The 14,554-nt window shown below is 43.3% G+C and overlaps 1 protein-coding gene across 4 annotated transcripts; it reads right to left on the bottom strand.

Moving 5' to 3' along the window:
• Nucleotides 1-11,424: 11,424 nt before the first annotated feature.
• LOC105057270 (transcription factor MYB56) lies at nt 11,425-14,052 on the bottom strand. Of its 4 annotated transcripts, none has more exons than XM_010939834.4 (4): nt 13,909-14,052; nt 13,074-13,447; nt 12,468-12,785; nt 11,425-11,960 (listed from the first exon to the last, which is right to left on the bottom strand). In XM_010939834.4, exons 1-4 carry the CDS (start codon nt 13,953-13,955, stop codon nt 11,707-11,709), a joined length of 993 nt encoding a protein of 330 aa, XP_010938136.1. In that variant the 5' UTR covers nt 13,956-14,052; the 3' UTR covers nt 11,425-11,706. The 4 variants fall into 4 exon arrangements, with proteins under 4 accessions (XP_010938136.1, XP_010938132.1, XP_010938133.1 ...); XM_010939830.4 differs by having other exon boundaries at nt 12,321-12,785; nt 13,909-14,050; XM_010939831.4 differs by lacking the exon at nt 13,909-14,052 and adding an exon at nt 13,548-13,890 and having other exon boundaries at nt 12,321-12,785.
• Between the last annotated feature and the right edge of the window lie 502 nt (nt 14,053-14,554).

Below are 14,554 nucleotides of genomic sequence, written 5' to 3'. Positions count from 1 at the left end.
TCAAGGAAACTACGACCGCGTCGTTATGAGGGAATTGGACTCCCTGAGTGTCTTCTTCGGTAAAGGTTATGGGCTCTTCAGTCTTTTGCCGCTTGGGGGATACAGCCGGTAAGTTGGTTGTTTCCTGTTGGGATCCCCCCGAGACGGTGTTGGCGGAATCCGTCGAAGGCCGATCACCCGGCCACTCCATGCCGGCGACCATAACCGGAGGATGCGGGGCCTGGGAAACCAGAGGCGAGACCGGGGTCCGAGATATGGCTGCGGAGGCCGTGGGTAGCTGTGCGGATGCTTCGCGAGAAGGCATCAGGCGAGGATCCAGTGGGGGAAGGGAGGAGTGGGTGCCGGAGAAGATGACCGGAGGCGGTCCCGTTGAGCGCTCCTTTAAGAACAAGGATGCTGCAAAGGTTCAGCGCCCTTTCTCTAGCGCCAATCCTGTTGGTGCAAAAATCTGCTTGCGTCGGAGAAGCTGGAATCGAGGGAGTCGCGGTCGCCGCCGGGACCTGCAAAAGAAGTCTAAACCGGAGGTGGGGTTGCTCCGGCAAGACCCTCTGACGCTCAAGTCAGTTCTCTGCCTCAACAAGAATGGAGTGCTCGAACGAAAATTTTAGCAGAGTTTCTAGGTAAAACGAGAGCTTATGGAATAACGTATCTGGGGTTCCCCTTTTATAGACGGAGGGGGCAACAAATTGATGGCGACGTCTGAAACCGTCTGGTCGTGGGCCGCCCAGAGTCAGGAGAAATTTATTGCGGAGGGTGGAGGAGCGGGATCGTGGCTATCGCCGTAGCTCGCCACGTGGAATCAGTTACGGGGAGTGGAGCGGCATTCGCTGTCGTGACTTGTCAGGGAGTGGTGGACTCGCACAGAATCCGCCGCAGGGAGTGGAGTAGAGTCGTGGCCGTTAATACGGCCTGTCAGGGAATAATGGAGCTACGCAGGGTCCATCGCAGGGAGTGGAGCAGAGTCGTAGCCGTTAATACGGTCTGTCAGGGAGTAATGGAGCTACGCAGGGTCTGCCGCAGGGAGTGGAGCAGAGTCGTGGCTGTTAATGTGGCTTGTCAGGGGATCCAGACTTGTTGGCCGAAGTTCGGTTGGAGTCGGTAGCGAGGTCTGGTACCCGTAGAAGTTTGGACGAGGTCTTCCCGCAGTCGGAATAGAAGACGGAGTCTGACTCTCGTAGAAGTCCGGACGCAGTCTACTTGCAGTTGGGGGTCGTAGGCGGAGTTCGGCTCCCGTAGGAGTCCGGGCGGAGTCTTCCTGCAATTGAAATCAAAAGCGAAGCCCGGCTCCCGTAGGAGTCTGGTCAAGGCTTACCCGCGGCAGAAGTTGTGGACGGAGCCCGGCTCTCATAGGAGTCCAGGCGAAGTCTTCCTTGCCACAGAAGTTGTGGACGGAGCCCGGCTCCCGTAGGAGTTCGGGCGGAGTCTTCCTTGCAGCAAAAATTGTGGACGGAGTCCGGCTCCCGTAGGAGCCCGGACGGAGTCTTCCTTGCTGCAAAAATTATGGACGGAGCCCGGGCGGAGTCCTCCTTGCAGCAGAAGTTGTGGACGGAGTCCGGCTCCCGTAGGAGCCCGGGCGGAGTCTTCCTTGCTGCAGAAATTGTGGACGGAGTCCGGCTCCCGTAGGAGTCCGGGAGGAGTCTTCCTTGCCGCAGAAATTGTGGACGGAGCCCGGCCCCCGTAGGAGTCCGGATGGAGTCTTCCTTGCAGCAGAAATTGTGGACGGAGCCCGGCTCCCGTAGGAGTCCGGGCGGAGTCTTTCTTGCCGCAGAAATTGTGGACGGAGTCCGGCTCCCGTAGGAGTCCGGGCGGAGTCTTCCTTGCAGCAGAAGTTGTGGACCGAGTCCGGCTCCCGTAGGAGCCCGGGCGGAGTCTTCCTTGCTGCAGAAATTGTGGACGGAGCCCGGCCCCCGTAGGAGTCCGAACGGAGTCTTCCTTGCAGCAGAAATTATGGACAGAGCTCGGCCCCCGTAGGAGTCCGGACGGAGTCTTCTTTGCAGCAGAAATTGTGGACGGAGCCCGGCTCCCGTAGGAGTCCGGGCGGAGTCTTCCTTGCAGCAGAAATTGTGGACGGAGCCCGGCTCCCGTAGGAGTCCGGGCGGAGTCTTACTTGCCGCAGAAATTATGGACGGAGTCCGGCCCCCGTAGGAGTCCAGGCGGAGTCTTCTTTGCAGCAGAAATTGTGGACGGAGCCCGACTCCCGTAGGAGTCCGGGCGGAGTCTTCCTTGCCGTAGAAATTGTGGACGGAGTCCGGCTCCCGTAGGAGTCCGGGCGGAGTCTTCCTTGCCGCTGAAATTGTGGACGGAGTCCGGCTCCCGTAGGAGTCCGGACGGAGTCTTCCTTGCAGCAGAAGTTGTGGACGGAGCCCGGCTCCCGTAGGAGTCCGGGCGGAGTCTTCCTTGCCGCAGAACTTGTGAACGGAGTCCGGCTCCCGTAGGAGTCCGGGCGGAGTCTTCCTTGTCGCAGAAATTGTGGACGGAGTCCGGCTCCCGTAGGAGTCCGGGCGGAGTCTTCCTTGCAGCAGAAGTTGTGAACGGAGCCCGGCTCCCGTAGGAGTCCGGGCGAAGTCTTCCTTGCCACAAAAGTTGTGGACGGAGCCCGGCTTCTGTAGGAGTCCGGGCGGAGTCTTCCTTGCCGCAGAAATTGTGGACGGAGTCCGGGCGGAGTCTTCCTTGCAGCAGAAATTATGGACGGAGCCCGGCTCCCGTAGGAGTCCGAGCGGAGTCTTCCTTGCCGCAGAAATTATGGACGGAGTCCGGCTCCCGTAGGAGTTCGGGCGGAGTCTTCCTTGCCGCAGAAATTATGGACGGAGTCTGGCTCCCGTAGGAGTCCGGACGGAGTCTTCCTTGCAGCAGAAGTTGTGGACGGAGCCCGGCCCCTGTAGGAGTCCGGGCGGAGTCTTCCTTGCCGCAGAACTTGTGAACGGAGTCCGGCTCCCGTAGGAGTCCGGGCGGAGTCTTCCTTGCCGCAGAAATTGTGGACAGAGTCCGGCTCCCGTAGGAGTCCTGGCGGAGTCTTCCTTGCAGCAGAAGTTGTGGACGGAGCTCGGCTCCCGTAGGAGTCTGGGCGAAGTCTTCCTTGCCACAGAAGTTGTGGACGGAGCCCGGCTCCCGTAGGAGTCCGGGCGGAGTCTTCCTTGCAGCAGAAATTGTGGACGGAGTCCGGCTCCCGTAGGAGCCCGGACGGAGTCTTTCTTGCTGCAGAAATTGTGGACGGAGCCCGGCTCCCGTAGGAGTCCGGGCGGAGTCTTCCTTGCAGCAGAAGTTGTGGACGGAGCCCGGCTCCCGTAGGAGCCCGGACGGAGTCTTCCTTGCTGCAGAAATTGTGGACGGAGCCCGGCCCCCGTAGGAGTTCGGACGGAGTCTTCCTTGCAGCAGAAGTTGTGGACGGAGTCCGGCTCCCGTAGGAGCCCGGGCGGAGTCTTCCTTGCTGCAGAAATTGTGGACGGAGCCCGGCTCCCGTAGGAGTCCGGGCGGAGTCTTCCTTGCCGCAGAACTTGTGGACGGAGCCCGGCTCCCGTAGGAGGCCGGGCGGAGTCTTCCTTGTCGCAGAACTTGTGGACGGAGTCGGGCTCCCGTAGGAGTCCGGGCGGAGTCTTCCTTGCCGCAGAACTTGTGGACGGAGCTCGGCTCCCGTAGGAGTCCGGGCGGAGTCTTTCTTGTCGCAGAACTTGTGGACGGAGTCCGAGCGGAGTTCACCAACAGTTGTCGAAAGTCGGAAGAGACTCGCGAGGGTCGATCCTGCCAAGAACTTTGGTCGAGGATATTTTATGCCCAACACTACCTTACCAAGCAAGGGTCCTCCAAGCACATTCCACAACTTTAAAATGCATGACCCTTCGTGTAATAGAAGTAACATTTCTAGAATATCCCTTTCAGAAGTGGGGGGAACAAGATTTGCATTTGTGCCTCCTCATCCTTGTATTATTTTTTGACCTCATCCTTGCATATTAGGTACACTATGCCATCACCATCTTCCATCATTATCATCATCGTTATCATAGTCATCATCTCTATTATTATTCTAAAACTCAATTTCAACTTTTAGTTTGCTACGTTTCAGTGGAACATGAAAGGTACGCTACGCCGATGGCGAATGATCCTAGCTTTGATTATCTGCATCAGATGCATATGTCCTCAGCTCTACATGACAATTGTGGAGTAAAATATAACAATGCTCAAACTCATGTCTGATAGAATACAACTCTTAATTCTTTTGTATGATTTATGTTAAACAATTGTCATTGTCCTCATCATCATGTTCATTGTAGCTTGAACTATAATACTCCTCACCCATATAGGCGCCGCATTTATACTTCAAATTACATAGCAATTGTGGTAGGGACTTCTGTAACACAATAACTGGCCCCAGGACTACCCTCTAGGATTGTTAGCTCTTGTCATGCATGAACAACATTGATAAGGGTGACTGATTTTTTTTTTTTCCTTTTGCTTTTTGTCTGATGAGATGAGGTTCCAACAACTGAAAAAGAACTTTAAGGCAGTTCCTTCCAACAACTGAGAGAAAAAAAAATAAAAAAAAAAACTTTGCGAAAGAGCTTCAAACAGATCCACTTGTGTGATTTAACTCCAAGGCTCTTTGTTTATAGTAATTAGGAGACAGTTGTGAACCACATTATCATGATTCCACATTAAATTAATATCACAGGAGACTTTTTAACCAACACTGTCCTTTGAGGACCCAATGTACCATGAAAGCGTGCATAACGTGATATAACGGACCATAATTAGCCATGTCATTCTAAAAGAACAATGGTGGTGTCGTCATTGTATTTTTTTTTTATTATTTATTATTTGGTTTTGTACATAAGTCGTCGATGTCTTCTAGGCTACTCTTAGGTGCTGGAAAGGGGACCAAACATTTAAAACTGGAGACATGCCAAACTCTCCTTTGACACTTGGACGGACAGAGTTCAAAGTAACGACATAACTGGCAATTTTAATGCTTCCCTAGGTGTGGTTGCTCTCATATTTATATAAGATTTTCGCCCAAAACAAGGAATTATTTAAACGTGGTAGCCTTTTGAAGTCAAGAATTGCTGCGCACTTAACTTGATTGGTGACTTGTGGCGAATAGATGAAGGATAGATTGCTTGTTTTAACTTATAGATTTGGGTGGTTGATGACATCTAAACACATGGCTTGCATGGATCTTTAACCTTTTTCTTTTGGCCGGAAGGACGGCGTTATCTTTTAAAGAGCGGCTAGGATTGTTTATTATTGTGCATGGGAGTATAACTAATCCAATTAAAGATGATAAGTGAACAAAAAAAGCAGTTCACATGGGAAATTTTGGATCCAACGTAACTTGGTCATCTTTCGGTGGGCTATGGCTGAGCTAACAAGAATAAATGCGGAGGCTAGTGGTTCAGTGAGTGTTTGTAAAGATTGTCGTGAATCTGAAGTATTGGAGGGATGTGGACTACTGCTTTTTCTTTGTCCGGGATGAACATTTATAATCATAATAAAAATATCATGCAGGGTTAGCTATATGGATCGAATTTATGGCTTGAAAACATTCTTCGAAAAAATGTTGCAAACTAATCCCATAAAAAAAAAAAAATACTACAGCAGCAACTGCAACCATCTCAATATATCTATTTAGAGCGTAGATTTTCTATGATACCCGTGATACATCATACAGTATAGTGCATCGCACTCACTGTCCATCAGATAATCGACAGCTACATGTGACTGCACATGGTGTGCATCGCATAGCTTGCACCCATTCGTGACCGTCTATTATGCGATGAACAGTATGTGTAGTGCATCGCACTCTGTGGTACACAATAGAAAATCTGTGCTCATCTATTTAATCATCTCAAAATATGATTATGATATTTTTTTTAAAAAAAATTAATGAAAAATATCTAATTGAGTTTAAACTTAAAAGTAGCTATCTATTTAAGTTTTAAGTAAAAAATCATCCTCATTTGAAACATAATTTAAAAGCAACCGCTCAAAATGGGGTAAATGATCCAATTGCCTTTATAATTATAAAATAATATTGCACTATTATAAAGTAATATTATATTATTATAAAATAATACTATACTATAATAAAAATAACACTATTCTATTATAAAATTATACTACACTATTATAAAGCAATATTGCATTATTGTAAAGTAATACTATAATAAAAAAAATTACTATAATAATATAATATTATCTTATTATAAAGAAATACTATACTAATATGATACAATAAAGTAATATTGTATTATTATAAAAGAATACTACTCTAATGTAATATAATACTACCTTATTATAAAGAAATACTATATTAATATAATACAATAAAACAATACTACATTATTATAAAGGAATATTGCACTAATATAATATAATACTACTTTATTGTAAAGGAATACTACATTATGATAATGTAATATTATAGTATTTTAATAAATATAAGGATAATTTCAACCAAAATGAATAGTTGCTTTTAACTTATGTTTGGAATGGATAGGTACTTTTACATAAAACTCATTTGAGGAACTACTTTTGAATTGAAAGTAAAGCTAGAAATTTATCTCTGATTCTCTATATTTTTTTTATTGACTTAGTCTATACTATTTATTAAAAATTAAGTTTATGTGTGATGCACAACATAGAATTCGTGCTCATCTATTTAATCATCTCAACATATGGTTATGATATTTTTTTTTAATTAATTTAACCTATAATATTCATTGAAGGTTAAATCTATCTAATAATTTCTCCGCTTGTCAGGACGTTCACCACGCAAAGAGAGAGAGAGAGAGAGAGTTGCTGGCAGAACTCTGGGCAAGAGATATTGCCCGAACTCAAGCTTGCAAGTTGGGTCATGCCGAACTTAGTAGCGACATTCACAGCTTTTTCAAAAGTCAGGAACAAACGACGAGGGTAAAAAGAAAACTATAGAGTTTAATATAAGAAATAAAGTCCTTTATTTTATAAATGAAATTACTGGATTGTATGATAACAAAGTAAATTGTTTAATTCTCTTTTTGATTGAATCATAAAATTAGTCTTCAAAAATTATACGTTCTTATCTTGGATGTTCCAAGGAAAGATGTGGATATATCCTTTGAAAAAGTTTGAATCTTTTATTGTTAGACGGGACATTAGCCAAAACTTAAGACACACCATGCCCTTGCCCAAAAAAAAAAAAAAGCAGAAAAAGAAAAGAAAGGAAGAGTCCCATTTTAACTAGATCGAATATAAACTTGAATATAGATTTGTTCATGTTTTGAAGTTTGAAGAGCTTGTTTGACAAATTTAGTCCAAACTAGAAGACTCTCCACCATAATGATTCCATCTTTATTTTTGGCATGTTAGTATATGTGTGTGTATGTATGTGTGTGTGTATGTATATATATATATATATATATATATATATATATATATATATATATATATATATATATATATATATATAGTGTTCATGCAAATGAAATCGTAATAAGTTACCTTCCCAATGGTATGACATAAATATGCTGGACCCATTGATCCATTTTGGTTGAAATGATGAGTTTTAAATGAGAGTGCCCCTTTCTCTTCTTTTCCGAAGACATAAAGCTAACATTTATATATTGGTAGATCGGACGTAGTAAAAACCTTTATGAATTGTAACACCCTCTATTTAAACTAAAGTCCTATGCTGCCGTGCAATCCATTCAATTTTCCTTTTCTTTCCTTGGGGGAGGCAAGTGTGGCTCAGCCATGACTGAAGATGGTACAAGTTGGATCAGACCTGTCACCTGCCACAATAAAAAAAATATATATTATAAGCAGCCAAAGAACGCACATGTGAAATTTTAAGTAGTGTTATGCGAAAAAAAAAAAGTTCAACGCACGCACCAATTCAGTATCAGTTAAGTAGGAACAAGCTGGCTTTAACTTTGATAGATATGATGATGTGCGCCTTCTAAGATTTATCAACTTAATGGGGTTCATCCGATCAATCTAAAATGGTATTCTACTTGCCCAGTCAAGTCTATGTGTGTCGGAAAATTCAACTGATCCACTTACAAGTCACGCATGGAAGTGGAATCGCCATCCATGGATAAGCACAATGCAGCTCTGAGTCGATAATATATGATCACAAAAGTTTTATACTGTGTGAGTGGCACAGTATAGTATTATGAATCTTTAGATAGTCGTCAAGAGATGGATGACCATCAAACAAAACTATCTTAGAGAAGAATAATTGTTCATTTTCTGATGGCAGCTATTCAGATATGTATAATACTTTGCAATGCGGTCTACATAACGTAGAGGCGTAGTTGATAATATATTAGACCCTTCATTATCCTGCACATTGTCTACCATTTTATATGATTGTTTGCAACGCCTTGAATACCTCGAATCATGCTGCAAGATAGGATTTGAATACAAAATTCTCTAATACAACCATCAAGATACTTTCTTAGCTTGATAAGATAACAACTTTCTTGTACATTATTTTGCCATGTGGTCCATCCATGCATATAAGGCCAACCCAAAGCTCAAAGAGGGCACACCAACCGTTACGGCATTTGCTTTCACTTTTCTTAGACCGGTCAAGGTTGCAAGCTTTTAATTTGTCTTGTGAGGGCGTGGGAAGGGTGGCCGTAACCGATGGAACTTGGAAGGCTCCGTGTGGACCGCGTCCTCCCCCACGCCAACACCCACGCAAGCAAACGAAACCGTCACCAGAAAGGATACTTAGCTGCTTCCCAAAACCGCTTCCCTTATCCCTCCAAAGCAAATGTCGCTCACCGCCCACGTGAACCCCACAAGCCGTTTCCAACTACCCTTGAAACAAGGAAAAAAGTTGCCGCGTTCTTCAGTATTTCTCCGTAGGGAAGGGCTTCTCCCAAACCCAAACAAACGTTACTCTTGCCCTCCCAACGGCTTGCAGCCTCTCACCTCACTTGTCAGTAGTTGGTAGGAGCATCCCTTGCAAGTTCTGGCTGGATCCATAATGCCATAAAGCCATCCATGGAATTCTCTTATAATAATAAAGAAACCAACCCCATGGTCATGGTTTCCTTGTCTTTTCTGCCACCTTGCTAACACCTTCAAGCATAATGGATGGAGTCAAACAAGTAACCATTATGGCCATTGATGCAAGGTAGAGAAAATATATAACTGCATCAATAAAAACTTAAAATTTTCTTCTCTTTTTCATGTCCTTGTTCTTTTATGGGGATGGAGTTTGGACAGAGACATCTTTTCACCAATCTGTCAACAGTCTTTTCACTGCATCTCTTTTTCCTAAATCCTTCAAATCTTAAGCTCTAAAAAAGCGTTCAGCACCATGATTGTGGTGTGGTGAGCCAGTTTTCAGTACCTCAGAGCAGCAATGGCTCTCAGAACATGAGAACAAACAAAATAGGAGCCCTCCCCTTGCCAACCCCTCCTTTTTCTCTTCCCAAATACGGGCAGGAGAATAAGTGTTCCCACATAGGATTTTGTGCCCAATCGGCTCCAAAAACCCTACCAAGGCGGCCATTACCACAAGATAGGGAAACCCTGTGGTCAAGTGACATGATGTTAAATTATGTGCAAAGGGAGTCTACTGTTGGCTGCCTGGTTGTCTACCTCTCACTGAGGCACTCAGGAGGGCTCAGACCCTCATTGGGAATACTTTGGCTCTCCTTTTGCCCTTCAGAAATTACTGCATCCCTTCTAGGGGAAGGGTGGAACTGTCATTTCGGAAGCACTTGGGTTCAAGCCAAGTTCAAATTTAGCAAGGCATCAAAAAAAGATAAGTGAAGAATTAATTTTAATAAAAAAAAATTACAAGATACATTTTATAAGTATCATAAATCGAAGAAGACGATGCACAATGGCTTTAAATAATGGAATTTAACCATTATAATATGAAGAACCTAACAACCATTACCTTCATTATTTCCTGCTATAACAAACAGTTATGACATGAGTAACGGCCTTTTATTTACTTATACCTTTATAAATGGAATATTTTCCTAAATTTCAATTTTTTCTTTCAAAATTTCATCAAAAACTACACGTTGCAATCAAGAAAATATATTCTTTTATTCATAAAAAAATGTATATGTTGTAATACCATGATAACATCTATTATTTCAGTGATTATTTTACTGTTAAAAATTTGAAAAGTTAATTTTTTTAGATAAATAGTGACCGTTATAGCCATTGAAATGGTTAATAATGATTATGACGGGAGGCCGTTGCAAGGATACATTTCGTTATTTAAAACCTTGGCGTGCATCGTATGGGCTACAATCTTGTTGGAAATATTCTCAACCACCGCTGGTCGAACGTACAATGGCTTTAATTAGAATGAGCTAAGCAAACATCATGACTTGGTGTGGCTCCCAGGGGACATGGATGCTACCCTTAGCAGTTTGACAAGGTGCGAAAATTGGGAAGCATGAGTTGTAACCATAATGACTGAAAAAATTATCAAGTTGTAACCCTGAAAATTAAATTTATCAGATGATTTGAATTGAAATCCATGATCAAACAGAACTTATTTGGGCTAATTGCACACGGATCAGCATCATTTTGTGGGATTCTAACCACATGGAAATTAGTTTATCTTTTCATTTTCACACTTGATAATGGAGCTAGATAGCTATTTGGGGACTAAAAATATCATATTTCCCTTCATTCTAGCCAGATGGAGCATTCTTATAAGCAGCAATCTCTGAGACTGGGAGCCTCATATGTTGGCTAGACTGTTGAGGATCTCCTAAAGTTCTCGCTACAAGTATGCATTCAGTGAATTAAGTTATAATTAAACATAGAATTTTCTTTATCAACAGCATAACCATTCTCTTTCGCAAAACGGTTTACTGCACGAAGTAGAAGTTGATTAAGTCCTGCATAATTAGCCATCCTATCATTAAGCGTCTAACGAACCTGATTTGGACTCTTAAATATAGAAGATTATCAAATTTGCAATCATTTAGATTTATCACAAACTACTGAGTCTTACAAGCATGTTACTCATTGCGGAGATAACTGTAGAAATAGACATGATGTGTTTGCAGCCACATCCAACCATAGGTGCTTGGCTGGAACTGCTAATTGGCAATTTGCACTAATCTCCAGGTGCATGGAATAACAAGACAGAACGGACCTCTCTAGACTGTAGATGCTGGAATTTCTGGTGAGAAACCTAGAGATTTCTATCCCTTCATTAGATATAAGCATGAACATTGAATTATTCCATCTGGAAATCAATGTCCATCATGCCTCAACAAGCAGGGACTAATCAGTAAACTGGTCATAAGATTATTCACTTGTTCAAACTCGGATGTAGATGATCTAATTTTAATATTAATTAGATAATTCCATCATCTATGTGACTAAAATATCTATATCAGAGTTCCCTGCGTTAGTTCAGGTCAATGGATTACAAATATAAGACGAGAGTATGACAAGGAATGCACCAGAAAACAGCATCATCTCATAAGTCTAGAAAATTGAAGCAGAGGTCACGGCATTAGTTTACTAACAACCTCATTGAGAATAGTTAACAAAGAGAGGATTAAAGGTTTTAACCAACAAAACTAAGGTGCTGCTTTTAATGAACAAAGAACTTCCCATAACTTCATCTCTGTTCTCCTTTTTAACCTCCCCTCCCCACCAACCCACCCCCTTCTTTTTCTCCTCTTTTCTTCTACCCCTTTATAGACTCCCTGTACATTAGGCTGCAAACCCCATTTTCTATGTTGCTCCTACACCGAGGAAATCAATGAAGGGCAGGCTAATCTTTTCCCTCTTATGATCTGTCTCACCATGCAGCCAAGCTCTGCTCCTGTGGTTGGCCACTGATTCAGTTGCCAAGGCCTTAGAGTTTGAATTAGAGAAACCAGACTGATCAGAACATGGAACCATCATCACATATGGGAAGCGACTTCCATGGTCACCAAATTTCTCATAGCATCCATTCCTCCCAGCCACCAGCTTTTCATCAGAACCTGCACAAAAAAGGCAAGCAACAAGGAAAAGAGGTCCATGAGGAAAACTCTGAAACATCCACCAGGAAACAGTAAAGACTGAAAGATTCATTCATCAAGACCAGATGATACAAAGAAAAGTGTTAAGCAGGCAGCTTTCAGGAGGGACCCATGAGAAAAAACACCACATAACTAGAATCTCAGCTATATTATTGAGACAATCATTCACCCAGCAGAATAAGTCACAAAAAAATAAAAAAGATAAAGAAAAATGAAAATTAGCTAGAAGCGCCATGATATTAAGAGAAGAGAAGCCATAGGAAACATAGAAAGAAATGAGAATTTTTTTTTTTTTTTTTTTAAAAAAGGGAGAGAACATACCCATGAGGAACTCAAAGGGCTGTGGCTTCTGGGGAGGGCTATATCTAGAGAAGAGGTTAGGAATGGTTCCACTGGTGAAGGAATTGAGGGAGAGATCTGTGCAAGTGGAGGCAGACTCATCTCTAGTGGAGGTGATGGTGGACTCACCACTGCATGCAATGTTGCTGGTGTTCACCTCCATCCTGTTGGGAAGGGCCTGAGAGGAGGGAGGATTTGGGGAGGAGGTGGAGGACTTCCTCCTCCTGTAGGAACTGGACTGCTCCCTGTGCTTCCTGGCCATGATCACATGCCAATGGTTCTTCACTGCATTGTCTGTCCTTCCAGGGAAAAGCCTGGCAATCAGTGCCCATTTGTTGCCATAGAGCCTGTGGGCAGCCAGAAGCCTCTCCTCTTCCTCCTCACTGAAGGCCCTCCTGTTGATCCTTGGGTCCAGCTGGTTGAACCACCTCAGCCTGCAGCTCTTCCCTGTCCAACACCAAATTGCAGAGAAAAACACAGAGCACAAATTAAGAAAAATAAATCATCAGAATACATCAAATTATTTCTATGAAGCAACATCAAAAAACGTTATCTCATTTATGTAATCCATGTATCAGTTCCAAAAAGAAGAAAAAACGCCTTCGAGGTTGTTCTTTCTTTTTAAGTTTACCTTTTCTAAAGCAAAAACAACAAGCAGAGAGCCACTGTTATGTTATTGAGAGAGAGAATAAATCTAGTCTCGTATCTTTTTTTGGTGTGGAGTTGGTTGGATACCTGATCTCCCTTCAAGCTTCTCAGCAATCAGATTCCAGTTTTGGGGTCCATATTGGGAGACAAGCTCCTTGAGCTTGGCATCCTCAGCTGGCCTCCAATGGCCCCTAGCACAGAGCTTGGTCTGGCCATTCTCATGGTTACCACCTTCTCCTTGCTCGCTCTGCTCCTTCTCATCCCCATGATACACTTGTCCCCCAATAAAGCCGCAGTCTTTGTTCTGTTCCTTCTCCATTGAGAAGCCCATCCCGCTACTCCTGCATTCCATCCCTCCAGATGGAGAGCCCAAACCCCCATGAAATGGAGGTGGTGGTGGTGGTGGAGGGTGAAAGAACCCCATCTCAGCCGTTGTTTTTAGATGTTGAGGAGCCATATCTCTTCAAAACCAAATGATTCGATGAGGACTCACAACTTCCTTAATGGAAAACAGAAGGAGAAAGAGGAATACAAAGATTAAGAGAAAAAAAAAAAACATACAAATGCAAGAAAGACCTATTAAGAGGGAAGAGGCTTCGGTCACGAAAAAAAGGGCTCTGGACCTTCTTCTTGGCCGGCCTCTTGTAAATCCCAATCCGAAAGCATTTAAAAGAGAAAGGAAGAATCTCTATCTGATGTTATTTTTAAAGGGAGGTTGAGGAAAACAGAGCTTTCAGAGCTTTCAGAGCAGGAAGAAGAGGATGATGGAGAATACAGAGAAAAACTCTTAGCGCTGAAAGAGCCCAAAACATTAAGAGAGAAACGGCCTCGGGTGGAAGAAAACCACACGGGTCTCCTTCTCTCTCTTTCTTCCTTCCTCTCTCTCTCTCTCTCTGTCTCTGTGCGTGTGTGTTTCCCTTACTTTGAGACTGATTGCTCCTCTGGGGGTGTGGGCATTGGGGGTCGCATGCACGAGTTCAAAAGGAAACCGCTCGTGTGGGTTGGGAGTCCTCCCCAGTCTTATATCAGAGCTGCCCCTGTCCCTCTCCGCCTTGACAAAATCACCAGACGTCTCTTGTCTCTTTGCACCCCACCCTCTTTGGCTTTTCAAAGCAAAGAAAAGATAACTACCAAAAAAAAGCAGCAGAGAAAAAGATAGCAGAAACAAAGGCAAAAGAATGGCAAGTATACTGGATACCCATACATACTGCTTTTATGATATTTCTCACTTGCTTTTGACATTTTATTTGCTCAATTTTAAGGAAGGTTCCTTCACCATGCTGCCATCTTTAGAAAGACAACAGAAAAAAAAAAAAAAAAAACTCTGATCTGCCCAGATGATTGGGCTAAAAATTTTATAATTCATAAGTTTGATCAGTATACCCAATAAAATTATAAGATTATGGGCTGAATTAAATCTCCATATTCATAAATATCAAAAAAATATCTTAAATTATAGAATCACATGCTGGATTAGATTTGTATTCCTAAATATTTAGAATAATGTTTGGAGTAGGTCGAGATCCTTTTTTTTTTTATCTTCCTATAGGATTCGTGCCAGATAACTC

The sequence above is a fragment of the Elaeis guineensis genome, chromosome 14 (genome assembly GCF_000442705.2).
Source record: "Elaeis guineensis isolate ETL-2024a chromosome 14, EG11, whole genome shotgun sequence".
NCBI classification, from domain to species: domain Eukaryota; kingdom Viridiplantae; phylum Streptophyta; class Magnoliopsida; order Arecales; family Arecaceae; genus Elaeis; species Elaeis guineensis.
The sequence above is the reverse complement of the archived record's forward strand: the minus strand, read 5'-3'. Positions and strand labels throughout refer to the sequence as shown.